This window comes from Archocentrus centrarchus, chromosome 10 (genome assembly GCF_007364275.1).
Source record: "Archocentrus centrarchus isolate MPI-CPG fArcCen1 chromosome 10, fArcCen1, whole genome shotgun sequence".
NCBI lineage: Eukaryota > Metazoa > Chordata > Actinopteri > Cichliformes > Cichlidae > Archocentrus > Archocentrus centrarchus.
This window is the reverse complement of record NC_044355.1, coordinates 16,088,705-16,108,891: the sequence shown is the minus strand read 5'-3', so window position 1 is coordinate 16,108,891 and position 20,187 is coordinate 16,088,705. Positions and strand designations below refer to the sequence as shown.

The following is a 20,187-nucleotide window of genomic DNA, read 5'->3' as shown; positions in this document are numbered from 1 at the left end:
GCAGCAGCTTAAACTAATTATTAAAGGACTTATTTTGCATTACAAACATGTACAGGGAGGTGATTAGTGTGACTGTCAGAGTTTGAAAGGTCACATGACATAATGAAATCTATGTTAAAATTGACATATCTCACTTTGCAGGTCCTCTTCCAGATCCTCACATCATGGCCAGCAGGGAGAACCTGAAAGACACACGTCCACAACCAGGGATATACAAGCTGCTGCAATTGACTTAAGTGGGGATGAGGAGCTTATCCTCTCAATGAGACAGAGGCTTGATCATTTCTATCATGACATCTACAGTACATGGATGTCTTCTTAAGTTGTAAACCCTGAGGAATTTAGTTTAATGTTGAAATGAATTTGATATGCCATTTGTAAATACATTTTCTCTGACAATGCAAAATGGACCTAAATTGTGAACTGTGATAATTATGTGATCACATGTAGTGTTTAATATAATTATTAAATGTTTGCAAGAAACTGCCACAAACCTTGTTTCTTTGTTCCATAAGTGAAGCTTTAATTTGAGCATTTCTCCTCCACGTGCTCCATTGCCAGATGTGTAAAATGTACAAAAATATGCAATTTAAATGTAAAAGATGTACATATGCATATCACTCAAGACAGCTATTTACAAAAGATTTTACAGAATTCTTCACATCATTCATTAATAGCTATTTAAAAAGCACAGGATAGATATATAGAGATTTCATTTCTAACAGCTGCTTGCAGTAATGAATGTTCATCCAGTGTGAGTTTAAAGGTCAGGGAGGCTCTGAACTGCTTTGTCTCCTTTTAGACGCTGTCACACACTGTCCTCCTCACTTTACCCTCATTCCAGCAAAATCTAGATGCACCGCTGCTTGTCTAATCCAGGTTCTCCACTGGCTGATGTTTTTAGATCCTCTGGGGCAAAGTGCTGACTGCATACGTGGGTACTTCCACAAAGGATTTTAAAACTCGGCCCCTGATCGCTCTCCCCCAACAGACATATTTCTGCATCCACTGGAAAATCATGGGAACTCAAATACAGAGTTTTTTGTTTATTATTGGAACAGCAGCGCACACTGCAATGTCTTGATGACTGTGCCATGCTTGTTAGGTGGGCTGCTGCTGAGAAAGATGGACACAAGAAGGAAGCAAAAAGAAAACTGAATCACATAACATGGAAATGGGTTGGCATATAGCTTTTAAGTCAGTATTTAAAACACTATTCTAACAACAGTGTTGGAAGATGTCAGATATTTTACATTAATATAGAAAGTAAACCTTTTAACGTTGCAGCACTGTATATTTTAGCTATTAAAATTATAGAGCTATTTTTCAAAGTCAAAGTCAACTTTATTGTCAAATCTGCAATATGTACAGGACATACACAGGATCGAAATTCCATTACTCTCAGACCCATGGTGCAACAAAAACAGTAAACACTTAACTAACCAATAATATTAGCATAATAAATAAAAAGAAAAATACGGTACCATCCTAATTGTAAAATATAAACTACAGCAGTATAAATATATAAATATAAAAGTATATATGTATATACACCCATGTGTAGCGGTCCTGGCATTGATATCTAGATAAGTGGCATATGCAATGAATAAAGTAGATGTACACAGTATATATATATATATATATATATATATATATATATATATATATATATATATATATATATATATATATATAGGGAGAGAGAGAGAGAGAGAGACCCTGATATTGACAGTAAAGTGACATGTGCTGTGCATTAAGGCCGATGCTATTATAAACGGTATTGTAGTATAGACTGTAGTGTAAGTGTAACAGTAGTGCAATTATAAACAGTAGTGTAATTGAATGAGCACATAAACTTGAGTATTTGGGGGGAGTCTGCTAAATGCAGTGACAGCAGAGCACCAAAAGTGAGTCAGCCCGACTCCAGGGCATCTCAGGCCGGTGCAGCGCCTGGCTATCAGCCACTAGCTAGAACATTGATTACATAACAGTTTAACACATATTTCCTCCAGATACATTTGGTATTTTGCCACGCTTAATGCAACTCGACAAAGGTGCGCTAGTTAACGGATTCAACATAAAGACAGGCGAACATTACACAAGCCTAGTTTTGCACTTTACCTGATGCTAGCATGCTATCCTATGCCGCGGCACACAAGATAATATCCACTGTCCTCATAAGTTGTGTAAGACTTTCTTCTTTGTAAAGAGGATGGACACTTTAGTAGCTGTTAAACAGTGTAAATTTGTGAGGATTACTTACCATTCAGTTTCTGTGTTACCTCCTTTCTTTTCTAGTGTTGATGTCCTGTAACTGAAACAAAGCAAGCCCTGCAGTTCTCGGCAGGTGGGAGGGATCAGAGTCTGCCGCTTTAGTCAGCGCTAACCAATAGGGACACGTGTTACATCGTTCATCATTGGCCCCGCCCCTGGATGTTCACGTTCCGAGAGTTCAAAAACACTCACCTCACACAAAAAAAGGGAGCATCAAAACCAGAGCGTTCAAAAAACACTCACCTCAAACAAAAACAGGAAGCGTCAAACCAAAAGTTAGAGAATCGTAACCAAAGATTTCTGACATGTGCAAATAAAAATTTAAGTTTTGCAAATAATTTTTTTTTCCTGAGAAAAAAATGAGTCATTTAAACAAAAAAATAGTTTTACAAAAAAATATTTCATTACAATTCTGAAAGTTTTGACCACAATTTTTTTTTTTGATTAAGATTAGTTTTTTTTGTTTGAATAATACTGAGACAAATTTAATCCATACAATTATGCCTATTTTTTTTTTAATTAATCTGCATACTATTCATCAAAACTGACAGTTTTTCTCATGTTTCTTTAGAGGTTGCCTACAAATTATTGCTGATGCTTCCTTGTAGTCACTGCTCTTATTTAACCTTTGTATTTTCTTGATTATTAGAACCTAAACTCTTCTTGGTAGTTCCATATATCAAAGCTGGTTTGTCTGTTCTATATCGACTGGTTTTGTTGGGTATCCAGTATGTGCTTTTATATTACAGCTTAGGCTGATATATTGCATCTATTAATTTTATTTTTAATAAATTTCTTGTTGTTGTTCTATTCTCACAATACGTTGCATAGTTTTCTTTTTTATGCATTTGCAGTTTATTTCTCTACACGTTTGAACTCTAAGGGACGCTGTTGGTCAGGAAAACATAGGGTGTTGTTGGAGAGAGAGGAAAGAAAGACGAGAGGTCTAAAATCTGTTTTTATTCAGGGAGACGTTGGAGAGAGTCGCAGTGAATATGCTTTTTTACAAGCAATCCAACAGTTCTCATAGCTCAAAGTGCAGTGCTCTTGAATTGGGATGTAGTTTGCGTTTTCGTGTGTGGCCGAATTATTTAATTTAAAGTCGGATTTTGGATTTTATTCATAACGACATGGGGATACAACAGCACCCATTCGGAAAATGGCTGATGTGTGAAACAACGACATGGCAAGTGTTCATTTTTGTCTTAATGATTTCCACCAATAGAGGCCAAATCCGTTATTCAATACCAGAGGAGATGAAGGAAGGCTCTCTTATCGGTAATGTAGCACAAGACCTTGGTTTAGATCTGAGAAGGCTCCGTTCCGGCCGGGCCCGTATCGTGAGCGGAGAAAACAGTCAGTACACCGAGCTGAAGGCAGACAAAGGGATTCTAGTCGTGAAGGAGAGAATTGACCGTGAAGAGCTTTGCGGAGACCTAACGCCCTGCAGTTTAAGCTTTGAAATTATGTTAGAAAATCCAATTGAACTGCACAGGGTGACAGTAGAAATATTAGACATAAACGACCATGCACCGACTTTCAAAAATAATGTGATTAATCTAGAAATTAGTGAATCTGCTACAATCGGGTCTCATTTTGATTTAGAAAGCGCGTATGACCCCGATTCGGGAATCCACAGCTTGGAAAATTATGTATTGTCCCCTGATGATAATTTTGTCTTGAAACAACACTCTAATTCCGGCGGAGTTAAATTCGCTGTAATGATTCTACAAAAGCCATTAGACAGAGAGTTGAACCCACACCTCTCCTTAAAGCTGATTGCAGTAGACGGAGGAACTCCACAACGATCTGGTACAGTAAATATAGAGATCACTGTTCTTGATGCCAATGATAATCCTCCTGTATTTAATCAATCACTTTACAAGGCTACTGTAGCAGAAAATTCGCCCATAGGCACTTATATAACTACAGTGAATGCTTCAGATGCAGACAGTGGTTCAAATGGTTTTGTTACATACACGTTTCTAACGTAAAGGGCAATCTGCCGAAAATTTGAATTGACAGCTCTCACCGGAAAAATTACTGTTCTTGATCATATTGATTTTGAAAAAGAAAAGAAGTATGAAATAAGAGTGATCGCCAAAGACCAGGGTGGCCTGAGTGACGCAACGAAAGTTGTCGTTGAGGTCCTTGACATAAACGATAATGCTCCAGTTATAAATATATTGTCCTTTTCGAGCACAATTTCAGAGGATGTCTCACCGGGTACAACTATAGCTGTTTTTAATCTTAAAGATGCAGACTCGGAAAGAAATGGCCAAATAACATGCTCAGTAGATTTTAATCTGCCATTTAAAATTCAATCTTCCTTGACCGATTATTACAATTTGCTCTCAGATGTAGTTTTTGATCGTGAAACAAAACATGAATACAACATAACAATAACGGCAACCGACTCAGGGTCACCCCCACTTTCTACAAAGACGAATTTATACTTAAGAATTTCTGATGTAAATGATAATGCTCCGCTCTTTACCAAATCTAAATATTCAGCCTATGTCGTTGAAAATAATGTCCCTGGGATGTCAATATTCACTGTCACCGCGCGAGATTCTGATTGGAATCAAAACGCTAGAATATCATACTTTGTGGAAGATAGCGAGGTCAGTGGAAGTCCAGTTTCTTCTTTTGTATCAATAAATTCTGAAACTGGAGTTATACACGCTGTGCGCTCTTTTGATTATGAACAGATTAAGCGGCTTAAATTCGCAGTCAAAGCGCAGGATGGAGGCTCTCCTCCGCTCAGTAGCAATGTGTCCGTGATAATATTGATTCAAGACGAAAACGACAACCCCCCTCAGGTTCTGTACCCAGTCCATACTGGTGGCTCTCTGGTGGCTGAAATGGTTCCTCGTTCAGCAGATATGGGCTATCTGGTGACCAAAGTGGTGGCTGTTGATGTGGACTCTGGACAGAACGCCTGGCTCTCCTACAAACTGCAGAAAGCCACAGACAGGGCGTTGTTTGAAGTGGGCTTACAGAATGGAGAAATAAGAACTATCCGCCAAGTCACTGATAAAGATGCTGTCAAACAAAGACTGACTGTTATAGTGGAGGACAATGGGATGCCCTCTCGTTCAGCTACAGTCATTGTTAACGTGGCGGTGGCGGACAGTTTTCCCTGAAGTCCTGACGGAGTTCACTGATTATACACACGACAAGGAGTACAATGACAACCTGACTTTTTACTTAGTCTTGGCACTGGCTGTAGTTTCCTTCCTCTTCATCACCTGTTTAGTGGTTATTATATCAGTGAAATCTACAGGTGGAGACAGTCTCGCTATCCTGTATCATTCCAACCTCCCTGTCATTCCATATTATCCACCACGTTACTCAGACACTCTGGGGACAGGGACTCTCCCCATGTGTACAATTACGAGGGTGTGCAGGACGACTGACTCCAGAAGAGTGACTGTAAGTTCGGCAGAGCTGGTAGTCAGAACGTGCTGATAATGGACCCCAGTTCTACAGGGACGATGCAGCGGATACAGAGTGAAAAGAGCATCCTGGATGAACCAGACTCTCCTCTAGAGGTGAGGTCCTGAAATATTGATGATAACCTATTTCTGTGAATATTTATGGGTTTAACTGCCCCATAGTAATTCATTAAAGAATATCAGAACCACATATTGTGGATAGCTCCCTTGATTGGGATTTAAAAGTCTCTTTTTGAAGCGTTGCTAAATTTCTGTAGGACAGATAGCAATTGTATTAAAATGCACTAAGAAGATATTGTAACAAATGGTTTGCAACCTGCTGCACTTAGTCAGTTATTTTTACATTTAAATCTTTAGGGCACCTATTACATTGTAGAGGTCTAAATGTTTTATGTATTTATGTAAGTTTTTTAGAGTTGTGTGAATGTGCACTTCATTCTTTTTTGCCCCCGCTCTCAGATACTTGACGTAAATCACAATAAACCTTTAACAGATATCTACAACATTTTAGTTACTTACTTTGAAAAGAAACACCTGAAAACAATAATGTTTGAAACTGATCATTACTCACGTAGATGTTTGTTTCAGTTATTGAAAATGCTTCTTTTTTATGTCTCTCTGTCCAGTGCCGTTGACTGCTATAGAAAACAAAATTCAGCAGAGATTGTTGGGGTTTCACATTATTGTGTTCCAACCTGTTTTGATCTGTTTCAGTAACTTGCTCGTGTTTCTATCTGGATGTACAGCAGGAAATCAAAATCAGACTCAATTTATTGTCAATACATGAAACACGTGACGAAAAGAAGTTCCAGAACACCCATACAAGAGAGAAGTGTCGGCGGCCGCAGCCATCAATTGTTCTCCTATAACACAAATAACACAGTTCACTGACCTATACACCATGTTATTTTTTTTAGCAGTGTTTAAACATTTCACCAAATATTGTAATTAATCGCATAAACCATAAGCTAAAAAGGAATGTCTATGAAGGGTGTAGTTCAGCGGATCCGGCTCACGGGGACGCTGATGACCAGTGTGCTGAGATTTGACGGTTTGTTGCAGCAGTGCTTCCCCCACCACCTCGATTTGTCACGGAGGAAGGGGGAAAATATCAGAAAGGCACAGTTTGAACGAAGATATTATCAAAGTCGGAGACACCGGGCATATTTTCAGAATTCATTTGAATCATTATTATTTCTATATACTGATGTTTGTGCGTGCAAGCATTTTACTGGATAACGGATTTCATATCTCTTTGTTTGGAAGGGAAATTGTCTGACTGAACAATGACACGGCAAGTCGGTCTACTCTTCTTTTTTTCGGTTCTTTCTCTCAGCCCAGGTTTTGCCCAGGTCAGCTACTCCATTCCCGAGGAAATGGCGAAAGGATCTTTGGTCGGTAACATAGCACAAGATTTAGGTATAGATGTTAAACGACTTAAATCAGGAAGAGCTCGTATATATAGAGGAGAGGGTACGGAATACATCGAGCTGGATAAAGAAAGGGGAGTCCTTCTAATAAAAGAGCGAATAGACAGAGAAGCGCTCTGTGGACAGACGACGCCCTGCGCTCTTGATTTTCAAATCATTTTAGAAAATCCTATGCAACATTACACTATCACTATCGAGATCACTGATATTAATGACAACTCTCCCGTTTTTAAAAGCAGTGAAATGAAATTTGATGTCAGTGAGATGGCTAAAATTGGGTCAAAATTCGTTTTGGAAAAAGCTGATGATGATGATGTGGGCATTAATGGGCTCCGTGGCTATTCACTGAGTCAAAGTGACATATTCATTCTAAATCCTTACAGGATTGGCATCAGTAGAAATCTTGAAATGGTTTTAAAGAGGGCACTCGATCGAGAGAAACAGGACCGGGTGATTTTAGTGTTGACTGCTTTAGATGGTGGTATTCCACAGCTTTCTGGAACCATTCAAATTATCGTGACTGTCCTGGATGCAAACGACAACGCACCTGTTTGTTCTCAAGTGGAGTATAAAACTAATGTAAGAGAAGATTCGTTGAAGGGGACCGTTCTAACCACGGTAAGCGCGTCTGATGCAGATGAAGGCACCCATGGACAGGTACGATACTCAATTTCAAACGCTCCAAAGGGAGCACTAGATTTATTCGATATAGATGAAGAGAATGGGGTGTTCAGATTAATGGAAAACTTGATTATGAGAAATTTCGGCATTTTGAGATAGATGTTCAAGCATCAGATGAAGGCGGTAATTCCGATGTATGTAAGGTTATGATTGAGGTGCTGGATACAAATGATAACCCACCAGCTATTGATATTATGTCGGCTTCATCCAGTATACCTGAGAATGTTAAACAGGGCACTGGTGTGACCATGATGAACGTCCAGGATCCAGATTCAAATGAAAATGGCAAAGTCCGATGCTTTCTAGGTGACCATGATCATTTTAAAATCATGTCAACATCAAATAACGTCTTTACCTTAGTAATAGACAGTGATGTAGACAGAGAGACAGCCTCTGAGTATAATATCACTGTGACCTGCTCTGATGAGGGAGTGCCCTCTCTCTCCAGCAGCGTCACTCTCACCTTACAGATCTCAGATGTGAATGACAACGCGCCTGTCTTTGAGAGGAGCTCATATGAGGCCTACATTGTAGAAAACAACACACCAGGTCTCTCTATTTTCACAGTGAAAGCCACAGACGCTGACTGGAACCAGAATGCCCGCGTTTCTTACATACTGGAGGACTCCTCTGTTAACGGAGTGCCAGTCTCCTCATATGTGTCCGTTAATGCTGATAATGGAGCCATCCATGCAGTGCGCTCTTTTGATTATGAGCAGATCAAAGATTTCCAGTTCCACGTCAAAGCGCAGGATGGAGGCTCTCCTCCCCTCGCCAGCAATGTGACTGTAAAAATAATTATCCAAGATCAGAACGACAACCCCCCTCAGGTTCTGTACCCAGTCCAGACTGGTGGCTCTCTGGTGGCTGAAATGGTGCCTCGTTCAGCAGATGTGGGCTATCTGGTGACTAAAGTGGTGGCTGTTGATGTGGACTCTGGACAGAACGCCTGGCTCTCCTATAAACTGCAGAAAGCCACAGACAGGGCGCTGTTTGAAATGGGCTTACAGAATGGAGAAATAAGAACAACCCGCCAAGTCACTGAAAACGATCCTGTCAAACAAAGACTGACTGTTATAGTGGAGGACAACGGGCAGCCCTCTCGTTCGGCGACAGTCATTGTTAACGTGGCGGTAGCGGACAGCTTCCCTGACGTGCTGTCGGAGTTCATTGACTATACACACGACAAGGAGTACAATGACAACCTGACTTTTTTCTTAGTCTTGGCTCTGGCTGTAGTTTCCTTCCTCTTCATCACCTTTTTAGTGGTTATTATATCAGTCAAAATCTACAGGTGGAGACAGTCTCGCATCCTGTATCACTCCAACCTCCCTGTCATTCCATATTATCCACCACGTTACTCAGACACTCTGGGGACAGGGACTCTCCCCCATGTGTATAATTACGAGGTGTGCAGGACGACTGACTCCACAAAGAATGACTGTAAGTTCGGCAGCGCTGGTAGTCAGAACGTGCTGATAATGGACCCCAGTTCTACAGGGACGATGAAGCGGATACAGAGTGAAAAGAGCATCCTGGATGAACCAGACTCTCCTCTAGAGGTTAGACTTTCAGAAACAATAATGTTACAGTAATATATATCCATGAATTACACACGGCCTTCATTATTCTTTAATATTGACCGGTGGGGCTTTGCCACCTGTTAAAAGTCTGTGTTGTATCTATTGTATTTCATTGTTTTTCAAATGTAATAGCTCTACTTGCCTATATATTGTTTTATACATACTTTCAATGCAAATGCAATCTAATTCAGTTAATAACCCATCTTCTGTTTTTCGTTAGTGAAGTAAGTAATGTTTGGAATATTTTTATAATTCAATACCGGATAATAAGACTTGCTGGCCTCAGACTCCTACTTATGTTTGTGGTTTTCTGTTTCATCAGTAGTTTAGAAATTGGAAGGCTGGATTGTGTGTTCCTGTTTTGCCGTAGTTGCAATTGTAGTTTTTCTTCTTCAGCACCAAGGAGAGGTCCTCTGCTCGTTTCGTCTGGAACGGTTAATTACAGTGTTACTTCAAGACAGTTTATGAAATATGAGCAGGTGTTGTTTAGAGGGGCTTTCACAATTCGAAACAGTCCACGTTTATTAGTTTAGCTTATTTGTATTTTTCTGTTACAATAAAATATAATAATAATAATAATAATAATAATAATAATAATAATAATAATAATAATAATAATAATAATAATAATAATATGAAAGAAACTAACGATTTAAAGCAATTCAGTCATTTTAACACAGAAACTACTAGTAATCATTTTTATTTCCTCATTGTATTCTGTAGTTCAGCAAGTAGAACTCTTAGGGCCGCTGTTGACCATCCTGTGTTATTCAGGAGACGAAATGAGCAGTGCCACCCCCATCATTTATGATACAGAACGAGAGAAAGACACATTGCGCAGTAAAGAACACGAAGACCAGAGATTTAAACGTTAATTTGGACGGGTGGTGTTACTTTATATTTCCAATTTACGATCTGAAAAAGATATACACACAACATGAGGATATAAGCAGGATTAATTTTGAAGTGGATTCCGTTTTTACAGGAATATTATTTCGCTGGAACATGACGTTGAGAACAATGCGACGGCAAGTGCTGCTTTTCATCTTGCTTTTCTGTTTCAGCTCAGTGACTGGGCAGGTCAGTTATTCCATTCCAGAAGAAATGCCGAAAGGCTCTTTCGTGGGTGATATTGCACAAGATTTGGGGCTTGATATAAAAAGACTGAAATCAGGGAGAGCTCGTATTTATACCGGAGACAACGCAGAGTACATTGAGTTAAACAGAGAAAGAGGAGTCCTCCTCGTCAAAGACAAAATAGACAGAGAGGCGATCTGTGCGCAGACGGGACCCTGTGCTTTACACTTCCAGGTTATTTTAGAGAATCCAATGGAATTTTATAGCATTACCGTCGAAGTGACAGATGTTAATGACAACGCCCCGATTTTTAAAAGAGGTGAGATGAAATTCAAAATAAGTGAGTCAGTTATTACAGGAACTGTATTTATGCTCGAACAAGCAATAGATCTCGATGTCGGTGTAAATGGCCTTCAAAGTTATCTGCTAAAGCCCACTGATAACTTCGTTTTGAAGGTGCAGAATCAAGCGGATGGAACTAAGCTGGTAGAAATGGTTTTGCAAAAACCTTTAGATCGAGAAAAACAGGATCATTTGTCGCTTGTGTTGACAGCAGTAGACGGTGGTGATCCGCAGCTCTCCGGAGTAGTTCAGATAAATGTAAATGTGCTTGATAGTAATGATAATGCCCCAGTTTTTACTCAAAAAATATACAAGTCCACCTTAAGAGAAAATGCACCCGAAGGAACTGTACTAATGACAGTTAGTGCCTCTGATTTGGACGAAGGATCCAATGGAAAGATATCCTTTACAATACTAAACTCCGTGGATGATGCGTCAGAAATATTTGACGTAAACCGAGAAACTGGTGAAATTAAATTGGTCGGAAGCACCGACTTTGAAAAGAAGCGACAATATCAAATACATGTCCAGGCCAGTGATGAAGGAGGATTAACCGATACTAGTAAAGTTGTAGTAGAAGTACTTGATACAAATGACAATGTGCCTGCCATAAATATCATGTCAAAGTCTACCATAATAGCAGAAGACATTCTGCCTGGCACTGTTGTGACGATTATAAATATTCAAGATCCAGACTCAGGCGAAAATGGAAAAGTCCAGTGTAATATTAACAAGAACATTCCATTTTCAGTTTCTTCCACATCGAATGACTTTTTCAGTATAGAAACAGACAGTGATTTAGACAGAGAGAGAGCATCTGAGTATAATATCACTGTGACCTGCTCTGATGAGGGAGTGCCCTCCCTCTCCAGCAGCGTCACAATCACCTTACAGATCTCAGACGTGAATGACAACGCGCCTGTCTTTGAGAGAAGCGCATATGAGGGCTACATTGTAGAAAACAACACACCAGGTCTCTCTGTTTTCACAGTGAAAGCTACAGACGTTGACTGGAACCAGAATGCCCGTGTTTCGTACATACTGGAGGAATCCTCCGTTAACGGAGTGCCAGTGTCCTCATATGTGTCCGTTAGTGCTGATAGTGGAGTCATCCATGCAGTGCGCTCTTTTGATTACGAGCAGATCAAAGATTTCCAGTTCCACGTCAAAGCGCAGGATGGAGGCTCTCCTCCACTCAGCAGCAACGTGACTGTAAAAATAATTATTCAAGACCAGAACGACAACCCCCCTCAGGTTCTGTACCCAGTCCAGACTGGTGGCTCTCTGGTGGCTGAAATGGTGCCTCGTTCAGCAGATGTGGGCTATCTGGTGACTAAAGTGGTGGCTGTTGATGTGGACTCTGGACAGAACGCCTGGCTCTCCTATAAACTGCAGAAAGCCACAGACAGGGCGCTGTTTGAAGTGGGCTTACAGAATGGAGAAATAAGAACTATCCGCCAAGTCAATGATAAAGATGCTGTCAAACAAAGACTGACTGTTATAGTGGAGGACAACGGGCAGCCCTCTCGTTCGGCGACAGTCATTGTTAACGTGGCGGTGGCGGACAGCTTCCCGGAAGTGCTGTCGGAGTTCACTGACTATACACACGACAAGGAGTACAATGATAACCTGACTTTTTACTTACTCTTGGCTCTGGCTGTAGTTTCCTTCCTCTTCATCACTTGTTTAGTGGTTATTATATCAGTCAAAATCTACAGGTGGAGACAGTCTCGCATCCTGTATCACTCCAGCCTGCCTGTCATTCCATATTATCCACCACGTTACTCAGACACGTTAGGGACAGGGACTCTCCCCCATGTGTACAATTACGAGGTGTGCAGGACGACTGACTCCAGAAAGAGTGACTGTAAGTTCGGCAGCGCTGGTAGTCAGAACGTGCTGATAATGGACCCCAGTTCAACAGGGACGATGCAGCGGATACAGAGTGAAAAGAGCATCCTGGATGAACCAGACTCTCCTCTAGATGTAAGATATTTTTTTTATTATTGTGGTTTTACTTTTTCTTGTTTTTTTCACAGTAGCCCCACTTTGACCCGCTTCTGTCTGATATTCCACGGGGTACTTTCAGAACCACAACTTATGAACAGTTCCACTGATTGCAGTTTTAATGCCCTGCTACTTTTGAGGAACAGGGCACTATTGTTCTAGTTTTTTGTTTTGTTTTTTTAGTTATTTTACACTGCATTTTAGAGATTTTCTTTCAGTAAATCTCTAAGGTATTATATATTATTTAGGACAATGTGTTAAAAACATCATTAGTAGTTTTCGCTGATCATTTCGCCAGTAGTGGACATCCAAGAGTTTTAAACCATTCGTCGTTATTTGTATTTGTAAAATGGAAAAACAACGTATCTTTTGACTTGTATTTGACAAACATTTAAAACAGTTTCTTGAAAGGCAAAAATGCTTATGGTTGATTTCTGGTGGAGTTCTTCCTTATGAATTTCACGTCTTAACTTTGGTTTTAAATATTACTCGTTTTGTCTTTTTAGGCTTCTGTACTTTTCTATTTTAATAGATTTGTGTAGTACATTAAATTCAACTCTTAGGGCCGCTGTTGACCAGTGTGTGTTAGCTGTACGGCATGTTTCAGCTGAACCTCCCCCATGATCTATTTTCTTTTCTTAAATCGGAGGACAGCAGACACGCAGTACAAAATGCACACACGAAACAAAGAGTCATTATCCATAACGACTGCAGCGGTAACATGTAATTCACTCATTACTTCCGTTTTAGAGCATATGACGGACATTCAGCGGGTTTTCTTTCCGAGGGAAAAACGACTACTGTAGGATTCTATTTACATGGACATGCCGGACAGAACAATGAGGGGGCAAGTGCTACTGTTTTTCTGCGTTCTGTCTCTAACATCGGTTGTCGGACAGGTCAGCTATTCCATTCCGGAGGAAATGGCAAAAGGGTCATTAATCGGTAACATTGCTCAGGATTTAGGATTAGACAGTAAAAGACTGGCATCGGGCAAAGCTCGGATTTTTATTGGCGACAGCGCAGAGTACATTGAGCTGAACAGAGAAAGGGGAGTCCTCCTTGTTAAGGAAAAAATCGACAGAGAGATGTTGTGTGGACAGACGATGCCCTGCGCTTTGCATTTTCAGGTTATTCTAGAAAATCCGATGGAATTTTACACTGCTGTTGTAGAAATTTCAGATATAAATGATAACAGTCCAATATTTGAAAAGTCTGATATGAAATTTAAAATAAGCGAATCCGCTGTAATAGGATCGAAATTCTTGTTAGAGAGGGCTATAGATCCGGATGTCGGCATGAATAGTCTGCAGAGCTATTTTCTTACAAAAACCGAGAATTTTGTTTTGAAACTGAAAGATCAGCCAGACGGAGAAAGGATAGTTGAAATGATTTTACAAAAACCTCTTGACAGAGAAAAACAAGAGGAGATGATTCTAGTGTTAACTGCGGTAGACGGAGGGGAACCAAAGCTGTCTGGAACAGCACAGATACATGTTACAGTGCTCGATGTAAACGACAATGCACCTGTTTTTACAAAAACAGTTTACAAAGCTTCAATACCCGAAAATGCCGTTAAAGGTACAATAATAACCAAGGTCAGCGCTTCTGATGCTGATAAAGGGTCAAATTCTAACATAATGTATTCAATTTCCAACACCGTTGCAGATGTAAGAGACATATTTGAAATTAATGAATTAAATGGCGATTTAATCTTGAAAAGTAGTATAGATTATGAAAAGGCGCGTTACTATCAAATACATGTGCAAGCAAGTGATGAAGGAGGACTGACAGATTCATGTAAAATTACAGTTGAAGTTGTTGACATTAATGATAACAAACCGGTTATTAATATAATGTCACAGACAAATGTAATTCCAGAGGATTCTAAACCCACAACGATTGTCACAATGGTAAATGTTCAGGATATAGATTCCGGTGAAAATGGAAAAATTCGATGTGGCATTAATGAAAATATTCCTTTTTCATTAAAGCCGGCATCGAGTAGTTTCTTTAACCTTGAAACGGACAGTGATTTAGACAGAGAGAGCGCCTCTGAGTATAATATCACTGTGACCTGCTCTGATGAGGGAGTGCCCTCTCTCTCCAGCAGCGTCACTCTCACCTTACAAATCTCAGACGTGAATGACAACGCGCCTGTTTTTGAGAAGAGTACATACGAGGCCTACATTGTAGAAAACAACACACCAGGACTCTCTGTTTTCACAGTGAAAGCCACAGACGCTGACTGGAACCAGAATTCCCGTGTTTCTTACATACTGGAGGACTCCTCTGTTAACGGAGTGCCAGTCTCCTCATATGTGTCCGTTAGTGTTGATAGTGGAATCATCAGTGCAATGTGCACGTTTGATTACGAGCAGATCAAAGATTTCCAGTTCCACGTCAAAGCGCAGGATGGAGGCTCTCCTCCCCTCAGCAGCAATGTTACAGTGAAGATAATGATTCTGGATCAGAACGACAACCCCCCTCAGGTTCTGTACCCAGTCCAGACTGGTGGCTCTCTGGTGGCTGAAATGGTGCCTCCTTCAGCAGATGTGGGCTATCTGGTAACTAAAGTGGTGGCTGTTGATGTGGACTCTGGACAGAATGCCTGGCTCTCCTACAAACTGCAGAAAACCACAGACAGGGCGTTGTTTGAAGTGGGCTTACAGAATGGAGAAATAAGAACTACTCGCCAAGTCACCGATAAAGATGCTGTCAAACAAAGACTGACTGTTATAGTGGAGGACAACGGGCAGCCCTCTCGTTCAGCTACGGTCATTGTTAACGTGGCGGTGGCGGACAGCTTCCCTGAAGTGCTGTCGGAGTTCACTGACTATACACAAGATAAGGAGTACAATGACAATCTGACTTTTTACTTAGTCTTGGCTCTGGCTGTAGTTTCCTTCCTCTTCCTCACGTGTTTAGTGGTTATTATATCAGTGAAAGTCTACAGGTGGAGACAGTCTCGCATCCTGTATCACTCCAGCCTCCCTGTCATTCCATATTATCCACCACGTTACTCAGACACTTTGGGGACAGGGACTCTGCCCCATGTGTACAATTACGAGGTGTGCAGGACGACTGACTCCAGAAAAAGTGACTTTAAGTTCGGCAGAGCTGGTAGTCAGAACGTGCTGATAATGGACCCCAGTTCTACAGGGACGATGCAGCAGATACAGAGTGAAAAGAGCATCCTGGATGAACCAGACTCTCCTCTAGAGGTTGGCTGGGATAATCTGCTTTGCCTTTGTTACTGTCTGTCTATTTATTTATGCTTTTCATCTTTTCATTTAACAATATATTACGTTCAGCACCATGGAGAGGCCCAGGTCACTCTTCTTTATTGCTGTGAAAATGTCTGCCCCCCAAAATTTTTTTTTCCAGGTCAGAAATTGAGCTGAAAAATTGCGCACCTCTCTCTCTCTCTCTCCCTCTCTTACTCTCTCTCTCTCTCCTCTCCCTCTCTCTATCTCTCTCTGCTCTCTCTCTCCTCCTCTCGCCTCTCTCTCTCTCTCTCTCTCTCTCCCTCTCACTCTCTCTCTCTCTCTCCCCTCTCTCTCTCTCCCTCTCTCTCTCTCTCTCTCTCTCTCTCTCTCTCTCTCTCTCATGCACTTCCCTCTTTGTATTATTACAGTTTTTTTTTCTAAGTTTTAGGCTGTAATTATTATATTTCACAGGCACCCAGATTGTTTGATTATGTTGTCATTTTACAGATTCACAATCAAAAGCATAATGGAATTGAAATTAGCCACTTTGTGGTGTGTGCTTGATAATCCAGCACCATGGGGAATGCAAGTGATCATAAGCTATGTGCCAAAGGTGTGCGGGGGGGTATTCCCTCTTAATATATGCAGCTGCATACGTGTAAGCGCGCGTGTTTTGGGGGGACTGCGTGGATGCTTCATTATCTTATTTATATTTTGTGTTTTTTTAATAATATTGTAGAAAAACTGAATTTATGTTTACGATTGGAATTCAAATTCCACAACATGCAGTCCGTTTTTATTATTTAAACACTCTGTATATTAAATGGCTCTATTGTGAATCTGCACAAAGACACCATGCAGTTAAGGCCATTGAACAGAGAGAGACGCTGTTAGCCACTGAGTTTCCGAGGGTGCATTTGTTGCAGAACCTCCCCTATACGTCAGCATATTACATTGGAAATTAGTGTGCTTTTGTAGCAGAGTTAGGAGTGGGGATTGCGACGAAGAGCAGGAGCCAGGGCTGCACGATGGAATTCCTTTGTTCGATAAAATAGGATCATTGTCATTTTTGGGACCGCACATTTATATTTATTCGTCCAAATTGGAACCTGAGTCGAAGAAACAGATGATTTTCTAAATTTTCTTCAAAGACATGGTAATCGGAACGATGGGATGGCAGGTGCTGTTGTTTATCTCAGTGCTATCTCTAGGTGCAGTACAGGGGCAAGTCAGCTACTCTATTCCCGAGGAAATGAATAAGGGAGCCTTAGTAGGTAATATAGCCCATGATCTAGGATTAGGAGTGGAAAGATTGACGTCCGGTAAAGCTCAAATTTATACTGGCAACACTGAAGAATATATAGACCTGAAGCGAGAAAGAGGCGTGCTCGTTATTAAAGATAGAATAGACAGAGAAACGCTTTGTGGTCAAACAATGCCTTGCGCTCTCCATTTTCAATTGATCCTAGAAAATCCAATGGAGTTTTACACCGTGACGGTTGAAATCACCGATATAAATGACAACCCTCCAACATTTGAGAGAAGTGAGATGAAATATGAAATTCCCGAATCAGCTCTTACTGGAGCTCGATTTGTTTTAGAAAAAGCTATCGACAACGACGTTGGTGTCAACGGTTTGAACAGCTACACCCTAAATCCCAGTGATAATTTCGTTTTGAAAACCATCAGCCGAGGAGAGGGGATCAAACACGTCGAAATGGTTTTACAGAAACCGTTAGACCGAGAAAAACATGAACATTTGTCATTAACACTAACCGCTCTAGATGGCGGTGAGCCACAGCTGTCAGGGACAATGCAGATTAGCATTACGGTGTTAGACGTAAATGACAATCCACCCGTTTGTTTAAAAACGGAATACAAAGAAAGTGTTAAAGAAAATGCTGCTATTGGGACTATAATAACTACTGTAAGTGCTACTGACGTGGATAAAGGAGATAACAGAAAGGTCACATACATGATTCCAAAATCCGCCGCGGCAAATCTCTTTAAAATCGATGCTGACAGTGGAGTATTGACACTAACGGAAAATATAGATTATGAAAAAAGGAGACTTTACGAGCTAGATGTCCAGGTGTCAGATCAGGGGGGACTCTCTGATGCATGTAAAGTGATTGTGGAAGTGACAGACGAAAATGATAACCCTCCATCCATTAATATTATGTCTAAATCAAACACATTGTCTGAGAACATGAAACCAGGAACGGTCGTAACAATGCTCAATATACAAGATCCAGACTCAGATGAAAACGGAAAGGTATTGTGTATTTTAAAAGAAAATCTTCCTTTCACGATTAAATCTTCGACAAATAATTTCTTTACTGTTGTAATAGACAGTGATTTAGACAGAGAGAGAGCCTCTGAGTATAATATCACTGTGACCTGCTCTGATGAGGGAGTGCCCTCCCTCTCCAGCAGCATCATTCTCACCTTACAGATCTCAGATGTAAATGATAACGCGCCTGTATTTGAGAGGACCTCATATGAGGCCTACATTGTAGAAAACAACACACCAGGTCTCTCTATATTCACGGTGAAAGCCACAGACACTGACTGGAACCAGAACGCCCGTGTTTCGTACCTACTTGAGGACTTCTCCATTAACGGAGTGCCAGTTTCCTCATATGTGTCCGTTAGTGCTGATAGTGGAGTCATCCATGCAGTGCGCTCTTTTGATTACGAGCAAATCAAAGATTTCCAGTTCCGCGTCAAAGCGCAGGATGGAGGTTCTCCTCCACTCAGCAACAACGTGACTGTAAAAATAATTATTCAAGACCAGAACGACAACCCCCCTCAGATTCTGTATCCAGTCCAGACTGGTGGCTCTCTGGTGGCTGAAATGGTGCCTCGTTCAGCAGATGTGGGCTATCTGGTGACCAAAGTGGTGGCTGTTGATGTGGACTCTGGACAGAACGCCTGGCTCTCCTATAAACTGCAGAAAGCCACAGACAGGGCGCTGTTTGAAGTGGGCTTACAGAATGGAGAAATAAGAACTATCCGCCAAGTCACTGATAAAGATGCTGTCAAACAAAGACTGACTGTTATAGTGGAGGACAACGGGCAGCCCTCTCGTTCGGCTACAGTCATTGTTAATGTGGCGGTGGCGGACAGCTTCCCTGAAGTGCTGTCGGAGTTCACTGACTTCACGCATGACAAGGAGTACAATGACAACCTGACTTTTTACTTAGTCTTGGCTCTGGCTGTAGTTTCCTTCCTCTTCATCACCTGTTTAGTGGTTATTATATCAGTCAAAATCTACAGGTGGAGACAGTCTCGCATCCTGTATCACTCCAACCTCCCTGTTATTCCATATTATCCACCACGTTACTCAGACACTCTGGGGACAGGGACTCTGCCCCATGTGTACAATTACGAGGTGTGCAGGACGACTGACTCCAGAAAGAGTGACTTTAAGTTCGGCAGAGCTGGTAGTCAGAACGTGCTGATAATGGACCCCAGTTCAACAGGGACGATGCAGCGGATACAGAGTGAAAAGAGCATCCTGGATGAACCAGACTCTCCTCTAGAGGTTAGACCATTTTAACACAGTTTCAGTGTGTCAAAGCTGTTTTAAGTGCAAAAGATACTGTAATACTAAAATCTTTTTTTTTAAAGATTAATGCTACCACGTGGATCTATGGTATGTCAAACCAGTATCACACCATGGCGCGTAATAGACACGCCGGTCCAGTGTGTGGATGTCACAATTTGCCTGTCCTAGCCGTGGAATGGACGCGGATGCCGACAAGCATACAAGTTGCATGTTGACGTTGCAGTACCAGCAGGGGGCATATTTTAGTTTAAACCTACAACTTAGATTGCTGATATTATTTATGCACCCCCCACCACCACAGACACACACAAACACACACACACACCCCTATTGTGTCGTCTGTCTCGTATTTTCTTTTACTTATATAATCTGGTGATGTAGCACTGTTGATGTGACTGCTAATCAAGAACAAAGTGGTAATGACTTAGTGGCTTGAAATAAGATACCCCCCCCGCTCGTAAACATGCAACTTGCATGCGTATCTGCATGTGTATCCATTCCAGGGCAGGCAGGGAGTGGCATCCACACGGTGGACTGGTTTCCTTGCAGACTTTT

The 20,187-nt window shown here is 41.1% G+C and overlaps 3 protein-coding genes and 1 pseudogene across 23 annotated transcripts in view; all 4 read left to right on the top strand.

The window, feature by feature from the left end:
- LOC115786625 (protocadherin gamma-C5-like) overlaps positions 1 to 20,187 on the top strand; it is a 365,072-nt gene that overhangs the window by 215,811 nt on the left and 129,074 nt on the right. The window contains exon 1 of one of the 21 annotated variants that reach the window (XM_030738911.1): positions 10,292 to 12,831. The exons of the other annotated variants lie outside the window; for them this stretch is intronic. Within the exon in view, the coding sequence (XP_030594771.1) occupies positions 10,432 to 12,831 (2,400 nt within the window). The 5' untranslated portion in view covers positions 10,292 to 10,431. Of the gene's footprint in view, positions 1 to 10,291; positions 12,832 to 20,187 lie in introns of those variants that run through there. 21 annotated transcript variants of the gene reach the window in all.
- On the top strand, positions 3,253 to 5,840 carry LOC115786633 (protocadherin gamma-A3-like; annotated as a pseudogene).
- Positions 13,564 to 16,251, top strand: LOC115787067 (protocadherin beta-16-like). Its single transcript, XM_030739640.1, has 2 exons — positions 13,564 to 16,076; positions 16,240 to 16,251. The coding sequence occupies exons 1-2, from the start codon at positions 13,671 to 13,673 to the stop codon at positions 16,249 to 16,251; spliced, it is 2,418 nt and encodes an 805-aa protein (XP_030595500.1). The 5' UTR covers positions 13,564 to 13,670.
- LOC115787066 (protocadherin beta-16-like) lies at positions 17,171 to 19,623 on the top strand. Its single transcript, XM_030739639.1, has one exon. The coding sequence runs from the start codon at positions 17,215 to 17,217 to the stop codon at positions 19,621 to 19,623; it is 2,409 nt and encodes an 802-aa protein (XP_030595499.1). The 5' UTR covers positions 17,171 to 17,214.

What these genes read in the sequence shown, in the direction of transcription:
- LOC115787067 (XM_030739640.1), top strand. Translation starts at nt 13,671, where the DNA reads ATGGACATGCCGGACAGAACAATGAGGGGGCAAGTGCTACTGTTTTTC.
- LOC115787066 (XM_030739639.1), top strand. Translation starts at nt 17,215, where the DNA reads ATGGTAATCGGAACGATGGGATGGCAGGTGCTGTTGTTTATCTCAGTG.